Here is a 22866-nt window from a genome sequence, read left to right as displayed (position 1 = left end):
AAAAGGAAGTTCCAATGGGTCCTTTTAATCTTTAGTCATTTCATATACCAACAAAGCTAGCCGCTAAAGTACTTTGTAACCAGTGATTATTTATGATCCTTTTGTGGCACTTATTTTGTAACGCGTGTGGGCAGAGGAACATAGCGCTATCCGCCAGCGCGCGGTGTCGACAAGAGCAAACGACAAATCTTCCGGAAGTTCCGGTCCAAGACTGCTAGCTGCCCAAGAACTGCTCGGAGCAGCTCTACGACTGCACATCGAAGAAGCTCCAGCACCTCCAGGCTTTAAATTACATCGAGCAGGTGAATCGAACACATTGACTTTTTTTTCCAGAGAAGGCGGCAGCTCAATTTGCTTCTGCGACAATGAGTTATTACGGTAAGTGTTTTGTCGTAGTTCACTGCACATTAGACTTCTAAAAATGAGTGTGCGGCTGGCGTTGAGTACCTAATACGCAGTGTCGAGCCTTAGCACGTGAAAATATGCTGGAATTTTGTTTTGACGCTATTGTTCCGGAATTTCGTCTACAGCAACGCGCGTCAAGCACGACAAATTGTTATGTTTTGTGTAGTTCACGGTGACAAAACGTAAGAAGGCACTAGCTTCACGAGCTCATCTTCCTGTCTGCGCCGTGCATGTTTGAAATAAGTTCTTCTTTGGTAGTTAACGCCTTGCGAGTCGTGAGGTGGTGGCGAGTGCAGCTGCTGCCCAGTGCCCCGAAGTCGGAATGCGAGCTCTGCGTGATTACACACGGCTATTTTCGCGAGTCGTTATCAAATTGATTGTGTGCAAATTAACGTTATCAGGAGATCTGCTGTCTTGCGAGGTTTTTGGATAGGCTGTGTGTAGCGTTCCGTACAGACTGAACAATGAAAACAAATGTTAAGGTACCATCTAGACGACGGAACCCAAAGTGGAAAAGTGGTGTTCCGTCCAGAGGAAGCGCTGATCTAACGCTGACTTCGCAACAAAACAGTCTTTCTTTCTTTTACGTCCCCCACCCCCCGGCCAAACTGCTTCCGTTCACTGACTAGCGAGAGTCACTGTTGTTAACTAGTAATAATAATTAGAGATGATAGGGCGTAACTGCAGCGATGGCTATGTCGGCCTTAGCTTCATTTAGCGGTGGCGGTTCGACCGGTTCAGTAAAAAATCATGACCAACATGCCATCTCCGTGTTAGAATTGCAAAGTGGGTGCGAAGTATATATCTATCACAAAACGTTACCCACAGCCACACAAAAAAAAAAGGAAAAATCTTCAGGAGATTCGAACCCTCGACTTTAACATCCGTAAGCAGAAGTGTGTGTGTGTATGTGTGTGTGTATACACACACACACACACACACACACGTAATTCCTCGCTAACTCAAAGTCCTCCACTGAAAATGTCGAGATAAGCGGAGTTTCGAGTTGAAGGGGCAAATCTGTTGGGCACACCTATTTACACTGCGGTGGAGGTGGCCATTGCACTCACCATGCACACACGCCTACTGTGCACATCACCATCCTGACTGATTCCCAATCCGCCTGCCGTCGCTGGGTCGTATCACCAACCTCTCCCTTTCCATCCTCACCCGACGACCCACACTACCGGACAACACCCAGGGCATTCGTCTCTTCTCAGGAATGTGGTGTGGCTCACGCCACTGCCTGTGCCTTAACCTACCGGGCATTGCCGGAGGGGATGAACCACCCACCACCCCCAGACACCCCTACCCTCCAGCCTTTACCCCCACTTACGCCGATATACTCTCCCACTAACACCAGTCCCGCCGCCTCTACCCACCACCTCGCCCCTTCCTTCCCATCGCAAACACTTGGATCTGGCACCGCCTGCAGACCAACACTTTCTACAACCACCGGCATCTACACCTCATGTCTCCGACCACCTACTCCCTAAAGTGCACACACTGCAACTCCCCATTGACAACACTCAACTTGGTATGGCAGTGCCCTACTAACCTTTCACCCCACCCAACCTGCGCAGCGGCCAGCTCAAGGACCAGGCTGCACTGGTCGAACAGGCTAGGTCAGCGGCCATGGCACGTGGCCTACCAGACTAGGACGGCCACCCTTGCCTGTCTTCTTCTTTAACACCCTCCTTTACCCTCACCCAATTTTCAGAAATAAATGTTTATTCTCTCTCTCTCTCTCTATGGGAGGCACGGCAAAAAAGTTTCAACTTGATTGATATTTCGAGATATTCAAGTTTGAGTTAATGAGGGATTATTGTATATGTAACTTCTACAGCAAAGCCCATGACGAAAAATTGGCTCTGATTGGCTGGTTGTCACTCCACCTGGATGAAACTTTACACACTTCTCACTTCATCTGGGTGGAACTTAGTGGCAACTACCATTCCGTGTTGACGGAACACTATAGACACTGCCTTTCAGGCTAAAGTATGTTTAAGAAGGAAATTTCTTAAGACGGTTTATGCTCTCGTCGATTGCAACGCTACTGAGCAGCTGCATGCTCTGGACCACACGGGCAACATTTATCCACTGATAACACCGTGAGACCAGTAGCTTGGGAGTATGTGTGCCCTGCTCTATGTGAACGCCATCTCTTTCCTTGCTTTTCCCTGCGCCTTAACTGCGGCACCATCTTTCACTGTAAAGTGCGTTGTCTATAGCTGGGCTGGGAAACAAAAACGGACATTACCAGCTCGTTAAAGGGATAACTGGTGCAAAGCACCTACACACAAGAAGAAGGTAACGAACAGACACAATGCTGAAGTCACAACTAAAGCTTTCAGCTGAACGCAGTGCTTTTTATGGCACGCATCCAGGGAAAAGAAAACAGTCACGGATGATCAGTTGTGAGTTCAGGGCTGTGCCCATTTGTTTCCTTCTTGAGTGTCGCCGCTTTGTGCTGGTTATTCCTTCCATGATGTGGAAACTTGCCCAATCTTCCGTTTTAGCAAATTAACAAATTGGCTGGGCAAGTTTTTATTGTAGGGGGAAGAAAAGAAATGCGAACAACGGAGCACACCGCCTCAGACGCATGCTGCACTGTCTAGCTGCACTGTCAGTAAACTGTGTGCATGCGTAGTTCTTTTGGAGCGTTTGAGAGAGTGGCCCGCTGTTAGGGGAATGCTTGATAAAGAAGCGATGCCGGTCGTTTATTTTTAGGCGTCTTTTTATGCTGTATCACCACTGAGCATCTCGTTATTTACTACATTTGGGAGCCAAGCGTGCAGCAGGCTGATTGCAGCTAGGATGATGCCCTTTAACGATCATCCTGCTCAATGGCGACGTAGCGTGAAAAGGCACCTCAAAATAAACGACCGGCATCACTTCTTGATCAAGCATTTCCCATAACTGCAGGCTGCACTCTCAAACGCTTGAGGAGAAGTGTGCATGTACACAGTTTACTGACTTTGCAGCCAGATGGTGCAGCATGCATCGGAGGCTGTGAGTTCCGTTGTTTATATTTCTTTTAATTTGCCCTGTACATTAGTTTTGGCGCTCGGCCAATTGTTGCATCATCTTTGTGCTCATTCGACTGCTGTACAAGCATCGTGCGTACCTTTTCTCAGTTTTCCAACTGGGCATGTAGTGGTAATCTCGTTGCTCCATTTCTGAAACCACACATAATAAGCAAGAATTGACTTCATAACCAGACCATGTGGTGTTACAAGACATGTGACACGTGTCTTGTGGAAAAGAGGGCAAGAGGAATGCGGTAACCACATGATCCATTTTGCGAGCGAGGCGAAAAGCCTAACTCAGTGAGTGCAGTGAACAGGTAGTGTTGGCGACAGCGACAAGCAAAAAAGTTGATACACTGCCGCCAAACCGTCCGCCACCAGCAACAGTGGCAGTGGGTCTCACCTGTTGCTGTTGCCCACACTACCTGTTCACTGCACTCACTGAGTTAGGCTTTTCGCCTCGCTCACCAAAATCATTCCGTGTGGCCACCTCTCTATTGCTCAGTCGAACACCAGGAAAACCACATCTGCCCCCCCCCCCCCCCCCCCAGTTTTATATTGCATCTAGGCAGGTGACATTCAGGCCCGTTTGATGTCCTGTAACCTCCATGTGGGAATGACAGATACAACTTAGTGTTACTTGCCGAGGGGCAGACAACGGTGGGTTTGGTGTCACTCCTCAAAAAGAGCACTTGCGTTTTATTTTCCAAGCGGTACGGTCTCCGTGTGGAACGTTTATATGATAGAACTGAATTGAGTCGACGTTATTCATACAAAGGGAACAAATTTTTGGGGGGTTCTTTCGGGTGTAAAGGTGACGTTTATCCAAAGCAGTGAGCAACTTAAAGGAAATGCATAAAATAATGAGCATACCAAAAGTAGATTCCCACCAGCGGTATAATGAGCGTAAAATGCGCGTTTGACACCTTTTTAACAGTTTTTTATTCAGGTCACGTGTCAAGTAAGGGAGCGTATATAGAAACTGCACTGAAAGTGTTGGGCCCATTAGGTCACCTAGGGCTCTCTTGCATCTGGTGCTTTCGGGCTAGCCCCATCAAAAGCCTGTACATTGATTGAATGGGATCAGTGGTGCCTGGACCATCAGCATGCCTCTGCAGTGTGCAGCTTTTAAGTGACATCGGTGATAACTCGCTGCTTTAATCTTATCGTTCACACCACGTCTGCTGATAACTCGATTTGAACCATCCGTAACTTTCTGCGCCTCTTTCTCTGCGAGTGAGAGCAGGAGTAGAGAAACTTGGGGCCACGTTAAAGGACACCTACGCAACTAATATAACTGACCTTGTTCTGCCTTTGGGTCTGCCTCCCGTCGCCTGTGACATCTCTAAACAAAAGCCACGCACCAAGAAAAGTGAGCTTGCAACAGTTTCTACACTTCCAACTCAAAGAGGCCTCAAAGTCTGCCACTGCACTGTTGTGTGTTGCAAGTGGCCCCCGGTCTACCAGCACAAATAGAATAAGCAGGAAGCCTAGTATCCTTAGAGTTGTGTATTTTAATTTCAGAAGAAGACATAGCACAAACAAAAACACAACAATCTGGTATATTTACAGTCTTATCACGACGTTACACTCTGATAAACCAAGCAGGCACGTGCTGCTGAACTGACTCGTTAAGGCAGTAATGTCGGCCTATGCTCCCAAATTGACAGTGCTGGGTGCCCAGACAGTTTTCTCTGTGTAGTCTAATTTTTGTTGAGACACGACACTCAAGGACATATTTTTTTAACTAGATAAGCAATTAAATAAGCTCAAGTTTGTAGTGTCTTATAAGTGCCAACAAGAAGATAATTTTCATAGCTTTTTTTTTAGGTCTGAAAGGTTCGGGGCCTTTAGTTTTCTTGCGGGCATTCTTGACTGCCAGCACTGCAGTTATCATCAATATGAAATGAGCTACAAAAATTGAGGCTCACTTGGGACCATTGTTGTGGGTTCACCAAATGGGCAGTTTGTTTGCAGTGATTGGATCACTGACCTGCCTCTTCATTTTTCACTCTTAGGATCGTCGTGTTATTCCTGCGGAAGATGCAAGGGACAGGCCACTTCTGTCTTGTGCCAGACTGACAGCCAAGGGGAGGTAAGAAACTGCCTGCATTTGGAGAGATTCGACTTGGAAGCGACAGCCAACTGCTTTTCGTGTAGGGTGTGTCGTCAAGCTCATATAAAAGCCAGCATTTTATCTAGTGGAATATTAACCACAAGAAATTCATGACAAAATTTGAAGAAATAGTTGTAATTTGGCAGAGAAGTCTGAAAGGTAGCAAGCACGATGTAGTGTCTAAACGTAGCAGTAATTTTCGGAGTGTCACGAAGCTGCTTACATAGAGCTTATGTGGCTGCGTATGCAATCAGCTGCATTTTAGTGTCGCTGCATGATTCGAAAACCATGTGACAAAATAGGAAAGGCTGTGCTTTATATTGGTTAAGCTGGGGACTTCTTTTCGTCTCGCGCACAGTTAAAAATGTGTTGCTGCGTGGCTCGCTGTCACGGCTGGCAGCATTTGCTTCAGCAGCATATGCAAGGCTGGTAGACCCAAAAATTCCACTTTGAAACACTCAGGGAAACCATTTTAGTTCAAGATGTTCGAAGGGATGCCCTCTTTTCATTTGGAACAGGAAGTGTACACTCCAAAAAAATTGGTTGCCTGTCGCTTTAAGGCGGGACACTGCTCTTAAAACAGCTTCTGTTAATTTTTAAGTAACTCTGGGAAACTTGGCAGTCTCGCTGCTTTTTTCCCACTGATTTCAAATATGCCACTGTCATCAATTAGCCCGAGATAATTAGTTATTTTTGGAGGAACAATAGGCAAAACAGTGTTGGCCATGAAACTGTAATCTCCGTATTTTCTAATACTATGAACACTGGTCAGTGTGATAAGAGAATCAGTTTTTTGATCCACCGCTTGGAACTAATTGTACACAGCTCATTAAACTTTGTTGGCACCAGTGGCAAGGAACCATTTAAAGCACCATTTAAAGCACCAAAGTTTAATGAGCTGTAAAATTAGTTCCAAGCAGTGCACCAAAAAAGCTGATTCTCCTATTGCATTCACCAGGGTTCATAGTATTGCAAAATGTAAAGATTACAGTTCTGTGAGTAGCATTGTTTTGTCTATTGTTCCTGCAATAATGACTAATTATCTCTAATTATCTTGGAAAACTAATTGACTGACTCAAAAAATAGTGGCACGTTTGAAATCAGTGCGAAAAAATCAGCGACACTGCCAAGTTTCACAAAGTTTACTTAAAAATTAACAGAAGCTGTTTTAAGAACAGTGTTCCCCCTAAGTGTTGGTATGCTTCAATTCATTATGCACTTGCACCTGGTCGAACCTTGTTGATACCCTTTTCGGGAGACTCTATTATCAGAACTTGTAGTGAGAAAAAAAAATGGTAGAGGGATTAAAATTGTGCGACAAATTGTGCGACATAATGCAGGGAGAACACAAAAACTAGGAGCACCGCAGAAAGCGCCATGCGCTGTTAATATTGTGCACAAAACATGTTGAGATGGGTGTTAGTATGGCGTGCTTGGATTCTGTATGCTTGCAGCAAAATTGATTTCATTTACTAGAACTGCGCACAAATAAATTGGACCAAGGGAAGAGAACGCACACAACGCAGACTAGAAATGAACTGAAGCAAAGTGTTTGTTTATTTGTTTGTTTATTTGTGCGCAGTTCCAGTCATGAACCATTTTCAACTAGCCCGGCTTTCCACCTTGCTTCAATTCATTTAGTCACAGCTGTGTTTTGCACAAGATTTTCACTTTCGTGCCATAACCTGGCAGGAAAGGGATTGTTATCGTTTTTCAGTTCCCACACAAACTGTGCACACCCACCTTTTCAGTAGGGGGAATAGGAGGTACAGGGCTGGAAACTGGACGCATCATGTGGATTCTACGTTGCAGGGCAAGGGGTGTGCAATTGTCATGCAGTAAGGCAACCTTTGGATAAACAGGGTGATGTTTGAATGCCTGCTTGCAAGTACCTATGCTTACAGTGCTTGCTGCGGGAGTAAAGATTATTTAGCAGTGCATGCTAAGCACTCCATGTGCCGTCTTTTGTTGGAAAGCTGCAGACCTCAGCACAAATTCTAAGATTTCAAGTTAATATATGGCAGACACTTGAAGGGTTTGAGGGGGTGGATGAAGTAAACACACAATTAATGTGGGAATGCACCAACACGCAATCATTTAAAAGAAAAGATGTTTGTGCTTCAGGGATACACATGTGGCTAGTCAAATGAGAGACAAATTCTCAGTTCCTGCGCATAATGACGGTGAATTTTCAGTAGCCTAGAAGCAGAGGATCAGTTGGAAGTGGTGCTTGGATTGTGTCGGCCTATTTTTGTCATCGCCATCATTCTCGATGGAAGCCTTATTAACCCAATTGCTCCAAATTTTCAGGCTGTGCTTCTGTGTTCCAAAGTGCCTGGCTTTCGCATTGAGACCGACAGTCTGATTCGCATCTCTTCTTTTGCAGTTCTCCCTTGAAAAGTTTCTTGGGCCTGACGCCGAGTTGACCGATGTGGAGTTTGTGGTTCAGTGGGAGAAGTCTTCGGAAACGCGGTCATTCAAAGCACACCGGCTCATTTTGGCTTTGCAGAACGATGTGTTTAAGGCCATGTTTTATGGTAACTTTGCTAAAGAAGAGAAGGTGGTCATTTCTGACTTGCACCCCAATGGCTTTCATGGTCTGCTTCGGTAAGTAGAGACAAGAATATTTTCCAATTATTGTTGACCCGAATTCGGACCTCGCACTATTCTAATCTAAACCTAAATTTCAACCAAATAATGCGGCACACTTGCGGTGAGCCAGCGTACCTAACTCCTGACTTAAAGGAGCCATGAAGACAAGATACAAGTTGGGTTTATTAGAAAGACTGGTTAGTCCCGATAACAATGATACCAATATCATCGCAATCTTCGAACAAATAACGGAGATATGAAAGAAAACGTGTGAAGCTGTTGCGACCCCCTAGCCAATTTCCCGCAACTTTTCTATGACGTCACGGAACCTTGTTTGTGCGATTGGCGGCCGCCTAACTGACCTGTCGCAACAACACATAACTGGACGTCTGTAATGGGGCCTCTAGTTCCATTTGACCGCATCACTTGAATGCTAACGTGCAGTTAACGCACTGAAAATTATGTTTTACTGTTGGCCCGTATGACGTCATTCTTGCTCATTACACGTCACTGTGGCGCAAAATTTGAAAATTTTTAAATACTTTTTGCTTTTTTTGTTAAAACAAACATCTTTTGTGGCTGTAATGGAGCTGAGTGAGATACTGAATCCTAGTTCTTTCAAATTAAACAAAGTTGCATTTTCTCTTCATGGCTCCTTTAAGAGTCCATCAGAAGTATAATTTAATAATTCCGCTCTGGGTTTGTGAGCTGCTTTTGAAGGGACACTAAAGGGTGGAAACAACTTGGCTTCTGTCGGTAGATTATGGTGCCGAGGATGTAAATACACCATTCTCGCAACTAGCAGTTGTTCAATAAGGCAGAAAATGCCAGAAACATGAAACCAGGCGTCAACGCCCTGTAGGCTTCTGGGTATACGGTTTGCGACGTCACAAAAGTTGCGAACCGTGAGAGCTCATTTGTTTTCCCGAAATAGACAGTTCCTGAGTGGTTGAGCGCGTGAAATATAAATCTTAGCTTTTTAGCTTTTCGTGAGTGTGTGTCAAGATTTCAGTGCACGTTTAAGATCCACAGGAGGTCAAACATAATCCGGAGCCCTCCACTACGGCGTGCCTCTGTTTCTCTGGCCGCGTACTAGGCGGCAAGTCACCAGCGCAGTGGCGGGTAGTTTGTATTATACGTGAGAGGACTGTCTCATGTTAAAATTAACGAGACTTTTTATACATAAACTTCTGTGGAGCTTGGAGGACCAAATCTTACAGTTCAACTCATTCATAAATTGGAATGGTGGAAGTTCGAATTAATGAGCTTTCACTGTACTGCTCGTCAGTAACTCCTTCGGTGGCGGCAGCTGTTGTGTTACCTTTCAATTCAGCTGTGCTACTGTATAATAGCCACAATTTTCTAGAATTCTTTCTGTGCTTGTTTCTTGCACCAGAACGCCTTTTGTAGTTGTGGCCTGGTGCTAGTTGTTCCCTCATTCGAAAAACAATACATCCTGCGACAAGCACCAATCGCGTGCTGCCAACGCTGCCAAAGGGCGATGACGAAGAAAGTGAATGAAACAAGCGTTGACTCACAACTGGTTTATTTGTCAACTAGCGGTAGTACAGTTGAACCCCTTTATAAGAGACACGTACCGGGGAGCAGTTTCTGTCTCTTATATAAGATGTCTCTTATAAGCAGGGTGCCATGTTTTTACCAATTAATCAACCCATAGTTCAATGTGGGCACCGTATGACTAAAATAAGCTCAAAAGAACGCTACAGCATGTTGAAAAAGATTCATTCTAATTAATGTTTGGCCCAAGCATTTATGAAACTTTGTTTGCTTCATGACTGTATTTACACTGTTTTTTACAACCAATTCTACAAGCTTTTCTTCCTTTCCTTGTTTGTGGAAGATGAATCGTAGATGTTGAGTTCACAAGCCTGATCAATAGCCAGAGCGCACAGCTTCTTCCGCTGTGTGCTCAGGCTATTCATTACGCTTGCAGGACTCAACATCTACAGTGCTTCTTGATTGGGAGCTACGCAAGTGAGAGAGCCCGCATGTGCGATCGCGCTCCATTCAATGGACGGCAGTAAGCTTCAACCACTTCTGTAAGTTGCATTTTCATTGGCAGGGCTTCTCATTGTCATTTCATAGCTGACTGAACCACTTTGTGTTTGCTGAAGTTATAATAAATAGCGACTGCAGGTGTCTGTCGTCCACCTGTGCTTCCAGGATGGAAGCAACTGCAATTAGTGACTGGTGGCACTGCGTCTGAAGTTAAAATGTCTGTTACAAGCGAGATTATTGATTAAACTTCAAGGATGACTTGTCCCTTATAACCAATCTTCTACATCCGATGTCTGTTATAAAAGAGGTCGATTTAATGGGAGAGATAGGGCAGCCAACCATGTGGGTGAATAGTGTCTCTTATACCCATTTGTCTCTTACATCAATGTCTCTTATAACGAGGTTCAACTGTACCCGGCGGTGCCCGGGTAGGCCATTATATTAAGGACAGCAATTGGTATTTGTTAGTCGCCATATTAGGCTACTTCATTGGAAAGTGGTACACGCTCGGGAGCGCCTGCCTGCTGTCAGTACATAGGCTCCTACTGCAGGCGCGTCGTGGTAATGTGAAACGACTGGTACTCGTGTTTTACTCCAACTCTCGCTAAACAAATTGCACCAAGATGGCGCGTTTGAGCGAATGGGTCAGTGAGTGAAAAATTACTCCCGCCTCCCCTCGCGGGAACCCCTGGGTAGATGGACGCATAGGGGGTTCCGTTGTTGTTTCCATTAGGTTGATTCTCCCATCGCGTGAAACGTGCCGTGAACCCCCTGCCGCGGCTATGACGCAACACAATCCAACACAATCTACTTTAATCCAATTCAAATCCAAGCCAATCCAATCGAATCCAATCCAATGCCCCTCGCGAGAGAGTGTTCGCTATCGGAGAGGAGAGGGGGTGAGCGGCGGGGAGCGCAGCTCGCGTGGCGAGGAGAATGGGGGAGGGGTGCGGACGGACGACAACGCCGTATGGAGGGACAAGGCGAGTGAATGAGATGCCGTCGCATCTAAAAGGTTTTATTGAGCCGGCGAAGTGGGAGTGGTTTCCAATTTCAGAAAGCCGTGTGATGAGTGGGCAGCCTTCACTCTAGAGGAAGTATTCTCTGGACATCCAGATCGCTGTTAGTCACCAGGTTCTCCCACAGCTCAAGGTTTGGAAAAGTGGATGGAAGAAGGAGGAGCTTGGTTTGCTTGCACTCTTAATATGATATGAGGAAGAGTGCCAGGTTGCAACCACAACTTGAATTCGGCAGGAGATTGCGCTGGGAACACATGATGGAGGCCTGCTTGGTGAGGGGTATTCTTCCTCGTAGGAAGTGCTATCTCAGAAGATATGAACGATGCTCATCGGTACAGTTTTATCATAACTAACATGGGCTCCCTACGGTAGGCGCGAGATTGCAGGAAGTCCCAGCAGATGCCGCGGGCTAACCTTTGCGCTTTTTACTGGTGCATCTTTTTTACATTTATGATATATGACACCTGCTCCTACGCTCCCGGAGACGCGTAGTTGCCGAAGGTGTCAACAGATGGCGACCGCTAAAGAACGCAGGAAAACTCAACTGAATTTTACGTCCAAAGGGATGCAGAATAAAAAATCTCACTGGCCTTCTTATCCGCATGTTAGGACAAAATCCTGAAAGTGGTTTTTGGGCAAATAAATGGGCAGCATTTTCAAGAAAAAACGAATGGGAGATTGCACAAACTTTTGTTTCCCGGCAGCGGCGGCCGCTTTTCTGATGGATGCGAGAACCAAAAAACCCAGTGTGTTTGAGGTTTTGACACACGTTAAAGACTCCCAGGTGGTAAAAATTAATCCGGAGCCCCCCCCCCCCCCCCCCCACTACGGCGGCACCTCATCGCCTGTGTAGCATCGGTGCATTAAACCTCACAATCAATCAATTTCAAAAACTATATAAATATTAGCCTGAACAAAAAAGAAATGAATGATGAATGACTTTAATGAAAGGAGGCTAAAAAGGCCTGTGGGTAGGGGATTGAAAAGGAGATGGAAGACACGTCACAAATCAGTTGTAGCACAATTAACTAAGTAATGTTCAAGTGTCATTATCAAAGTTGTTCTCACGGGGTCCCATTGGAACAACACACACTTTAGCCTTCCCCTGAGGGCAGGGGATGTCTGTCATGATTCCCGAACACATATAACGGTTGGTGTGGCAAGATGCAAGTGCACCGGTGTTCGTTTGTGACTGGTTAGCTGGAAAGGTGGTCGGTGAGCCATTAAGCCATTTTATACAGACCATTCCTTAGGGCAAAGTATCTGATTTTTTTTTTCTAATATTTCTGGGTTGTCCCTAACATACTCGACGTGCTCTAACACTGACGTCTGAACCATGACGCTTGCAAGTAACTGCGCACGGCCGTCTGAGGGTGCGCATGAGCAAATAAGGAACAAGTTCGGTGCCTCGTTGCTGTCAGTGGGGCGCCTGAGTAAGGAAGAAAACCTTGGGTTCGTCCACTTCGAAATCACATCGGGGGTATACACGGTTTCGCCAGCGCTCGCCGCTCTCTGGAAACATTGTGCGTTCACCGGAAACGTGCCCTAGAAAGCTTCCTGTTTACATTGTTTTACCGTGGTTTCAGCCTGCGTTGGTGGCGGAAGCTGCTTGTGTTTCGATAATTTCGGCGGATAAAATTATTCCGATGAAGCGCTCGCTACTCAGACACTGCTGTGTTGTGCCGGGATGCAGTCTGCGTTCCGGAACAAATTTGCTATCGGAAGTCAGAACGTTCTGTTTCCCGAGAGATGATGGCAGAAGCAGCGCCTGGCTTGCAGCTATCAAGAGGAAAAATTGGGCTCCCACAAAGAGCGCGCATATTTGTTCTGCCCACTTCATCAAAGGGAAGTAAAGCCCAACGTGTGCTTCAATTGCACAGAGGCGATGCTCAGACGTTAGTCTAAGGTCCCCAATTACAAGGATCACGTCGGACGCCTTCGTGTTCCACCCATATCAGTAACCGTGGTGACGATTTAGTTGGACAGCAAAGCTGCATGCTACGCCGAAAATACGCTGTAAAGGTGTTTCTTGTAGTTAGAGGCTTAATTATCAGGGATCTGTACTGTTCGAAGCAACACTCGGGACACCAAAGTAGCCGCGCTCCGCATGAATCGCCGCACAGCGTACGTCGCGTTGCCCACGTTTTGTTGCTAATTACAGTGGCGCCGTTACATTAGCTTTTTATGAGAGCGACGCTTGCGACTGGATTTTCATCGGTGCGAGCAACTGACTCGTAGTTTGTCGTGTTGCCGCCAATGGAAATCGTCGCACCCCAGCTAATTTACCTTTCCGTGTGAGCGCGGACTACATGTAGGCGGGTTAACTTGAAAGTTTGATTAATGAATAGTGTACTAGTCAGTAAACCATAGTTGTTCTCGTGATTCAGCCGCACCTGACGTCATCACATAATGAGTACGTTTTGTTATCTCAGTCACACTGAACACCTTAGATCGCGACTGATTCCGATCGGCGCCGATCTATATCAAAACTGCCCATTGTGACACAGGCGCAGTAGAAAGCGATTTATCGTGATGTGTGCCAAACGTTTGAGTGTGTCAACTAGCCCGTTTTATGCAGCCTAAAATACGTGTGATGAAGCGTAGGTTCCGTTTATGTGAAGTGGCGTACCGTACACACCCCTTCTTAAGTGAAAAAGTGATGTTCATTATTACGACGTTATTAATAGTGTTGTCACAGTAGTAGTCATGTAGTCACTAGGCATCGCTGTAAACACATCTTAAGGAATGTGCCAGAAATAATGCAGCAACAAACTCAAACACACCGGGCAAACACCGCCGCGATGGCCGCGACCATTAGAAACCATTACCGGAAGTGCCACACCGGAAATCTTGTGGGGCGAACCGTTCGGCGCATTCATGTTTGTTTACAAACAGCGAAACCGTCTATAGGCCGAGTTGGCATAAACGTCGTTGGCAAAGACCTCTCCTCTTCTGGGAAGGGTCTTGAGTGGTGTGAGGAAACCAGGGGGTGAGGTCTCTGCTAGAGCTACTGAATAAACTACGCTTAACACCTCATCTAGTGGCTCTAGTCTCGGCTAGCCGGTGCCGGCTGAGGGCTCTGGTTCGATGAAAGTTTTGCTGCCAGTGTGGTTCAGATGTGCTTGGTGGGACAGATTGTGTTGAAGCGGTGTCGAGAACCATGGGAGGATTTAGTAGGCACCCTCGGGCAGTGTTGTGTACCGGTCAGTTGCCGCCCGTTCCAGAGGTGTGCGCAGGTGTCCAGACCGTGTATATTGTGGTTTCTTCATGAGAGAGGTCCCGTACTATGTAGAGGATGTTTGTGGTCACGGAGCAAGGTGTGAATGTCCTATTTAGTTAAAAGAAAAGGAAAAATGGCAGCATCTCCACTCCGTGGATGATGGCGAGGGTGCGGAGTACGGGGACTCGAAATGACATCTAAGTTGCACCCCAAGTGACATCCGATTTCGAGTGACATGGGACCGTCATTCGATTTGAGCCCCAAGTTGCACCTTAATTATTCCCCAAATGAAACTGCAAATCGAATTTCCCTTGATTTTTGCTTGATGGTGGTGTGCGCGTGGATGGACACGGACGGACATTGTCCGGTCCTAAGGTACTCCCCACCTAAAAAAAATCACACCAGGAGTTATCAGACTCCTTCCCATCCCATGCACATTTTCTAAGGAAATGCCATCTTAACTTGGAAAACAGAAAACATAGGAAAAATTGACAGTCAAAACGCATGAGAATGGGGTGACACAAACCATCCAGCATTCATGTTATAAAACACATGCTTGAGAGGAGGCTGTATTCCTTTTCAAAGGGTGCTATTGACGTGCAGCTTACACATGCGTCTGCCATTCTGGTGATGTGAAACGCCTCAGTAAGTGCCCTGAATGTCTGCTTAAAATGTGTAGAGAGGATGACCCTCTCTTCAAAGACTGGGTAACAGCCACATTCTTGATTCCTGTCTTTTTTGTGTTCGTTGCCAAGATGTCACCATGCCAGCTCACCCAGCTTACCCAGGGCCCACAGTTCGCATACTATTTTTGCAAAAAGAGTCTTATCGGTGTGTCAGACAGTCACCAAATTTCTATGAGCAGAAAATTTGTAGTGCTCCTCAACGAATGGTCATTGTGTGCTGAAAATGCTATCGAGAAACTTAGAATCACCTTTTTATGGTATTTGTATTCAATTTACAGATTCTTCTACACCAGGCGGTTTCAGGCAAACAATATCATCGATGCAATCTACACCAGGACAGCGGCCGCAAAGTACTTGGTCACAGAACTGGTCGCACTGTGCACGACATACATCGAAGGCAACCTCAAGCCCGAGAATGTTTGCTTCTACTTGGATCACGTACTCAGCACGGGGGAAATTGACGGCGCCGCTCCCGCGAAGATGCTGCTCCGCTCCGAGAGTGCGGTGGTGCTTAACTCTGACGCATTTGATCACTGCAGTGCTGAAACAGTGAGCTTCGTGCTGGACCATGTGTGCAATGTTGCCGAAAACATTGTTGTGACGGTTGTGTACAAGTGGGCGATGACACAGTGCATCGAAAAGGCCAAACCTGGAGATCGGGTTCCAGAGATGATCAGGAAGCACATGCGTCCTTTCTTTCCGAAGCTGCGGTTCCTTGCACTCACGGCCGACGAGTTTGTCAAGGGACCCAACCAGTGGCACGTCATGACCGACAGCGAAGCCCTGGCTATACTTGGCAATATCGTGGCACAGGGATCGATGCCACTGCCAGCAGGATTCTGTGCCGTGCGAACACAGCGAGGCTCAAGTGCAGCAGAGAACACATTACCAAGGACCGTTAAGCCTGCAAACACTCGCAAAAAACCCTCGTATGGGGGGTGGTAATACTACTACATTTAGTCAACACCCCGCTGGTGCCATAGGTGTGAATTTCAAGAGCCTTGTTTGGTCTGGTGTACTCACAAGTGGTGTCTCTGAGCGATAACGGAAGCAAACATTTTAAGGCGAAAGCCGAAGTGCCCAATTGTGTGAAAAACCGGCATGGTTGTTGTTTTGTTGTAGACGAAATGGCTGCCGCTAAGATGCCGATAATCTCACGATGTGAGGTTGAATCATAAGCTGTAACACCCTGTGTGTGCGAGGCCTTAAGTTTTGATCTCAAGTTAAGGCCAACAAGATTGAAGTTAAGACTGGTTGACTTTCAGGGGAGGTCCACAGTCAGAGAGCTTAATTTTTATCACGGACAACATACTCCTATCTAATTGTGTATAACAAAAGAAAACATCTTTTAAGCAAGTATTATTTAACTCTGTGTTAAAGAGTTTCCAAATGTTTAGCTCCTTGTGCGCATAACTGTTGACTTCAATGAACGAATGCCTGCAGTCTGGACGCAGTACACTTATTTGTTCTTTCTTTAGACGTGGTGCTTATAGATATGGTTTTCATTTGGAAAGAACATTGTTTCGTTAGAGTAGCAGAAGCTATTGCACAACTTAGCTGAAGTCAAAACATAGTTGTGGTGAAGTAACAAATGCCTTAAGTGCAAGAGAATAACATCTAGTTAATCAAAAATAATCGGAAAAAATTATAAGGATAGGTTTGCTGTGGTGACAGGCCCTTTAGGCACTCCCCATGCATGCTGACTGGGGCCTCTAGATGATGTAGCTGCATGGCCTGATTTAACAGCTAGCACCAAAGACGTGGTGCCATCTCTATGTGGCACTTGTAACAAAATGACACTAAACCGTAGCTGAATCTAGTCTGGCTGTGCGCTGTCAAAGCTGGAAATATCTAACTTGGGGTGGCCGTTTTATAGTAAAACATGAGTTCCAGTTGGTATCAAGTCAAGTTTTAGCCAAATATAAACCTGCTTGAAGCTCATTGTCTGAAGCATACAAGGACCCTATGGCCATTGTATTATGCAGATGAAATGCTGTACTTGGTTTAGTGCATTTGTTAAGGCGGAGGTCTTTTATGTCTCATTAGAAGGATCACCTTGATCGATCCTGACATGAGCATGAACGGTACAAAGACCCAAGAAAGGCCACAGCGAACCAAAGAATGCTAGCCGTGTATGAGAAATGATTATGTACATTACCAATGACAGTCATTCATTAGTGATTGAGTGATTAGTATGGTGGATTGAAATGAAATAATGATTTTGGCTGATAGTAATGATTAGTAGGAAGTGGAAAATGTGAACTAAAATAGATTAGGGTGGATTGAAATGGAGCGACATGGAATAGGGATGGTAAAATAGCGTGGCCGTTGTGTCGATTGATGGGTGGACATGTATATAAAAATACCCGTCACTGTAGTAACTCAGGCTTTTCCCTTTAAAGCTTGTAAACACTTGATTACCCTAGAAATGTTTGATGATGGCTCAATTTCACTTTTCTGAGGTGCTGCACAAATTCGAATGTACTTTGTATAGGCGCCCGATTTTAATTCTCGTCAATGATGACATGCAGGCTTTTCATTGGAAGTATGTTATTTTAAATGCAACTAACTTGGTAGCGGGAACATTGTTTTGTGCCAGAAAAAATTGTAATGAGTTGTGAATGGATAAATCATCGGAGTGCAGCAAAGTTGTATGTTGTCTTCGTGGTTTCTTTAAACGTTAACTTTCAGCTTGGATAAAGTCTAGCATGGGCTAACGCAGTCAAGTCCTGTCTCTATTTTAAAATCAGAAAGCAGCATTGCTGACATGCTGTGAGGCACTGTTATGCTATGTTCTATCAGTACATATTTAATACCCTTTATTACATCTGGATTTGCAAAGGTGTATGCATTTGTAATTGTGAATGTTGCAAGCATCGTAAAGTCTACCAGAACTGTTACAGTGTGATTCATTGTTCCTGGTGTGCAAAAATAGGGAAACATTGAAAGAGGAACTGAGGGAACTTCGAAAGGGTTGATAGCAGTCTTCCTTAATAACGTATTTACTCGATTGTAATGTGACCACTATTGTAACGCGAGGGGCGACTTTTCACTATACCCAGTAAGAAATTTCCGTATACCGGCAATCAATTGTAACGCGAGGGTCGACTTCAGGTAGCCGAATTTAGGAAAAAAAACTCGCGTTGCAGTCGGATAAATACGGTAAGCAACGCAGCCGAACAGATTATTTTGGCTATTAGAACAGGGTCTTCCTCAACAGCTCACGGCCAGCTTGGGTTGAACGAATGTTGGCAACTGTAGGCTTAACATTGCAGCAGCAGGTCGCTGCTATCACTACAATTGAAAATGACAATCACAAACACAGTTTTGAACCACATTGTCTTCTCCCTTTCTTGCGTGTGGAACTTTGTTCTTGCGAAGATTGCCATTTTAGTGATCAGTGACAAGATACCGGCCAGGCACTGTGTTGATTCTTGTGTGCAGGTGACACCCTCTTTCGAGCGCTGGCCGCATCATGAGTGAATGGGCAGATTGGCGGTGCTCGGTCACTCACCAGTCTCCGTAGCCGGTGGACGTAGAAGAATGTAGGCTTAGCATCGCGGCAGATATTTTGATCACCGCTTGCAAAATCTATGCGAATGACAATCCCCAGCACGATTAATCACCACACTAACATCCAGTTTAGCATACGTGGAACTGCGTTATCGCAATCAGTTTGATTTTGAACGGTGGTGCCAAGCTGTTGCTGCCATGGGCTGCGCCGCGGTTCAAGCCGCTTCGTGGGCCGTGTTGGCAGGCACTGCCAGTGTGTGTGCGCAGTGTTTGTAAGTGGAGAAAACACTTCATGATTTTCTGCTTTATCCATCCCTTGTGAACGACACGTGAAATCTAGGAATTCAGACTGGCGATATTCGTAGCCCACAATGTTGATCGGGAAAATAAGCCAGAGGTTTCGCTTGGACCGGGTTCGGTCGTATGCATCCGTACATCCGCATACATCCCCATGCTCAAGTTGTTTGAGGACAGCCTGCCCTAGCCTATACAGTCATCAAGCAAGTCCCTGGGTGAGCAATTACAGTTAAACCTCGATGTAACGAACTTCAATGTAACGAAACCCTCAATGTAACGAACCACAGAATTTTTTGTAACTTCAAGTGTATGCACACCACGTATTTTCACCCTCTGTGTAACGAAGTCCCGTTTGCCGGAATTTCATTGTAACGAAGTTTCATGGAGAACTAGGCGCGAAATTTAAGTTGTAGAAGTAGATTTTGGGAGACGCAAGCGCCGAAATGGGGTCCCAATAAAACGCGAACGGCGACACGGGTCGCCCAATGCCGCGGATGCAGCCAGCCACGGAGTCTGAGTAAGCCCCTTGCCTACAAACTGTGTGGCGTGCATACATGGCTGGCGCACTGTTTCTGTTTCTGTCGGAGCTTAATTGTCTACGGCTTAATCGGCATCAGCCTGAACCGCACGGAGCGTTTTCTCCCTGCAAAAACGCGCCCCGCAAGCCACAGGCGCGCTGACGCAGCCGCAGAGACCACCCGCGCGATGCAGGTAGCTCCAGCGACCGCTTCTAACCGCTCGCTGAAACGCAACTCGAGGGGAAAATGAGAGGAGCATTCGAGACAAAAAGCAGATAACGTGGGCGAAATTTTCACTGTAAAATGTGACGCGCGCCGCTTACGAAAGTGCCCATCAAATATCCTCCGCGGTGGTAAGCCTAATCGCATCTGGCGTCGCCGCCGCTTTGCACTTCGTTCGAGTTCGCTCATGCTTGTTGGGTTTCATCGTCCCAGCAAGCATTTGTGAATCTTTATGAGCCTTGCATGCGCGTTTTTTTCACACAGCTGTTTTACCGTCAGTCCTGCTAGATGGCACCACCAAACTGCGCAGGGCCTCTGTCTGCCTTTGCTTTGTTTCTGACTGTATTTGCACTTGACTTGCTTTTGCTACGTTAGGTAGTAATCATTTCGTGAAAAATTGGGTATGTTCGACAAACACGGTCACGTAAGACAATGTAGCATACAATGTCGCATATGCCAATCGGCCTGTGTCATGGGAGACAACCCCAAAGCACCAGACTGGTGTGCAGCTATACCAAGCATAGTGCACACAGTACCAACAACAGTACACACTAGTGCTTCTAAGCTTACGTGTACTTCCGTAACCACCACTGTTTGCCCTACCGTTCTTACTGCTATAAAATGAATATGCATTACATTTAAGCAAAAACAGTTCGTTCTGCAAGCTTATAAGCTCAGCCTAACGTGAGTTTGCTTTTGCCGGCCTCAACCAATCGCACGGTTGTGCATATTACGTCGTAGGTTCTAGTGTGGAAAATGAGCTAGCGAGTTGCACGATCGTTCTGTTTTTTCCTAATTATAAAGCTTACTTATCTATTTATTACATGCTGCGGACCAATGAAGGTCCGAGCAGGGTGGGTTTTACATAGTTGTCAAAGCAAAGAATACAATGCGAACATGAATAGTGAAACAAATTAACATCACTGCAGACGATATATGGGCTCTGTAAGGGAATTCCATTCGGCTATTGTGCGTGGGAAGAAGGAGAATTTAAACGTGCCAGTTCTAGTGAAATATGGTGTTAGGGAACAAGGGTAGTAATGGCGCATTTGTTGAGTCATTAAAGAGGATAGATACGGTATGACGTCAATGGCAAAATTGGTTGTTAACAAGATGTGCGGGAAAATCCAGGCGGAATGTTTTCCTTCGTGGCTTCAAGAAAACATTTGAGCAAGTTTACATTAAAGGTGGTGTCGGCACGATTATAACAAGGCAATCTTTCGAATAAACCAAGTGTTTTGTCGGCCCCTCTGAGACCACCCCGCAGCTTCCCGACATCTATATAGTTTGGACCCCTGGACATGAGTGCATCGATGGAAATGAGACGGTGCACACTGCTGCCCAGGTACACACTCTCCGTGCCATCTCCGAAGTCTAGATCAGGAGAAGGCCCCCCCACACGCTCAATGGCTTTGCAGACATACTCTCACACTTTGGACATGAGTATCAACGGTTCCCTCCACCCCACTCCCACTTTTCTCGAGCTGAAGTGGCCACACTTTGCCGGCTCCAGACCAACTTATAACCCCACTCAACCCTCCTCCCCCTTATCTACCGCACCCATTATTACAGCATCTGCAGCTTTTGCCGCCCGCGTGGCACCCTGTACCATCTGGTATGGGAATGCTAACAATCTCCATCCCTCGCACCAAATCCTTGTACTATGTATGAGCAGTGGGTGGACCGGCTGTCCAGCTCAGACCTCTTGACCCAGCGCACGCTGGTAGAGAGGGCTCGAGCAGCCCTAAAGGACCAGGGCACTCCGTACTAGCAGACAGCCCACACAGAGCCAGTGCTCTGACCATCCTACACCAATGAATCCACAATTAAGGATGTTTTTTCTCTCTCGCTCTCTCCATACCAAGGTTGGACACTTGTAAATTATTCCTACTTTGCATAAACAGCTCATCGCCAGGATGTGTAGGATGTACTGAAAACCACGTGCTCCGTTGTTTTTGTTTCACTGTATCTTGATAGTACGTTCACCCGCCTGTCAATGGAATTTTATAAAATATCTTTGTTTTACACACTACGAATGTAGTGGCATGCTTTTTGGTGTGCAGAGGAAGCCTGGACCCACAACCACGTACTACGCAGTACAAAGCACCGAGCTTGCCTGGTGCACTGAATAAATACTGTGCACACTGGCATGCTCCCCACTTTTCTCGATACGATGCGAGATGCCACGTAGGTATGGAAGGGCAGCAATTTCCTGGCACGACTTATGTAAGTTTCCAAAACAACCACATTGAAAGGGCACTGACACTGAAGGACAGGCCAGCAGTGTAATGCTCAGAAGGCCAGTATACGACTCGCAGAGCAGCAATGGTAGTGTAGTAATGCAGAAAATGCCAAACATGGGGTACTGCCGCAATATACTTTTTCTTTTTGCACCATGACTTTTCACATCACTGCGGGTAAGTGACAAAACATGACTGGAAAGCTTGCTTTGTGAAAAGGACAGTAAGGCATTAAGTTGTTAAACAAAGAACACCACCAAAGTTTAAAGACAAGCATTCGAAAAAGAATATTCTGCAAGTGAATACCACAACAGAAACGATGCGACTATCACAGCATTTGAACTTCGGCCAAATTGCTGGTGCACACGAGCAAGCATAAGGTTCATGCAAATGGAGCCGAGAAATTATCCTCCTTTCACATGGTCGGCATACGTACGTGCAACGGCAAGTGACAAAACTGGCAAGTTCAGTGCATACACAGAAAAAAACAATGTAGTGTTTGCGACAACAAAAAATGAAGTAAATTATTTTACCTTGCTCTGATATTTTTACACATGAAACAAATTATGTCCAAGTTCAGTACACGTCAATTCGCCTTCAACTGGCACATAAAACAATGTGGTGTTCACAACTGCACTTTTGTGTACGAGGACGTACAGAAACGGGTATCTCCTGTGGAAGCACCCTGTCTTAGGTGCACAAAACCCAAGGTGCAAGGCAACAACTAGGAGACGCTACGGGAATAATGAACAGATATTAGATGAGGCGTTGGGCGACATCGTGCGAGTTACGAAACAATGCCTCACCTAATGTCATGTGACAAGGTCTGTATAGGTAGGGATTATACAGTAGATAGTAAAGCCAGCGGAGAGCGTCTTTTGGTGTGCGTTTTACCTTGCAAGGGCATACATCTGCGCGCCGAAGCTAATTCTGAGCACAGAAAAGGGCACATTAGCAACTCGTCAGGAAAGCAACGCTCTGGAGACCATC

The 22866-nt window shown here is 45.9% G+C and overlaps 1 protein-coding gene across 1 annotated transcript; it reads left to right on the top strand.

The window, feature by feature from the left end:
• The first annotated feature begins 314 nt into the window (after positions 1–314).
• On the top strand, positions 315–18107 carry LOC144138788 (BTB/POZ domain-containing protein 6-like). The gene is made up of 4 exons (XM_077671255.1): positions 315–378; positions 5453–5529; positions 7937–8157; positions 15365–18107. Exons 1-4 carry the CDS (start codon positions 366–368, stop codon positions 16029–16031), a joined length of 978 nt encoding a protein of 325 aa, XP_077527381.1. The 5' UTR covers positions 315–365; the 3' UTR covers positions 16032–18107.
• The last annotated feature ends 4759 nt before the right edge of the window (positions 18108–22866 follow it).

The sequence above is a fragment of the Haemaphysalis longicornis genome, unplaced genomic scaffold (assembly GCF_048455015.1).
Source record: "Haemaphysalis longicornis isolate Haplotype H1 unplaced genomic scaffold, Haemaphysalis longicornis Haplotype H1 scaffold_5, whole genome shotgun sequence".
Taxonomy (NCBI): domain Eukaryota; kingdom Metazoa; phylum Arthropoda; class Arachnida; order Ixodida; family Ixodidae; genus Haemaphysalis; species Haemaphysalis longicornis.
This window is presented reverse-complemented; position numbering and strand designations above follow the sequence as displayed.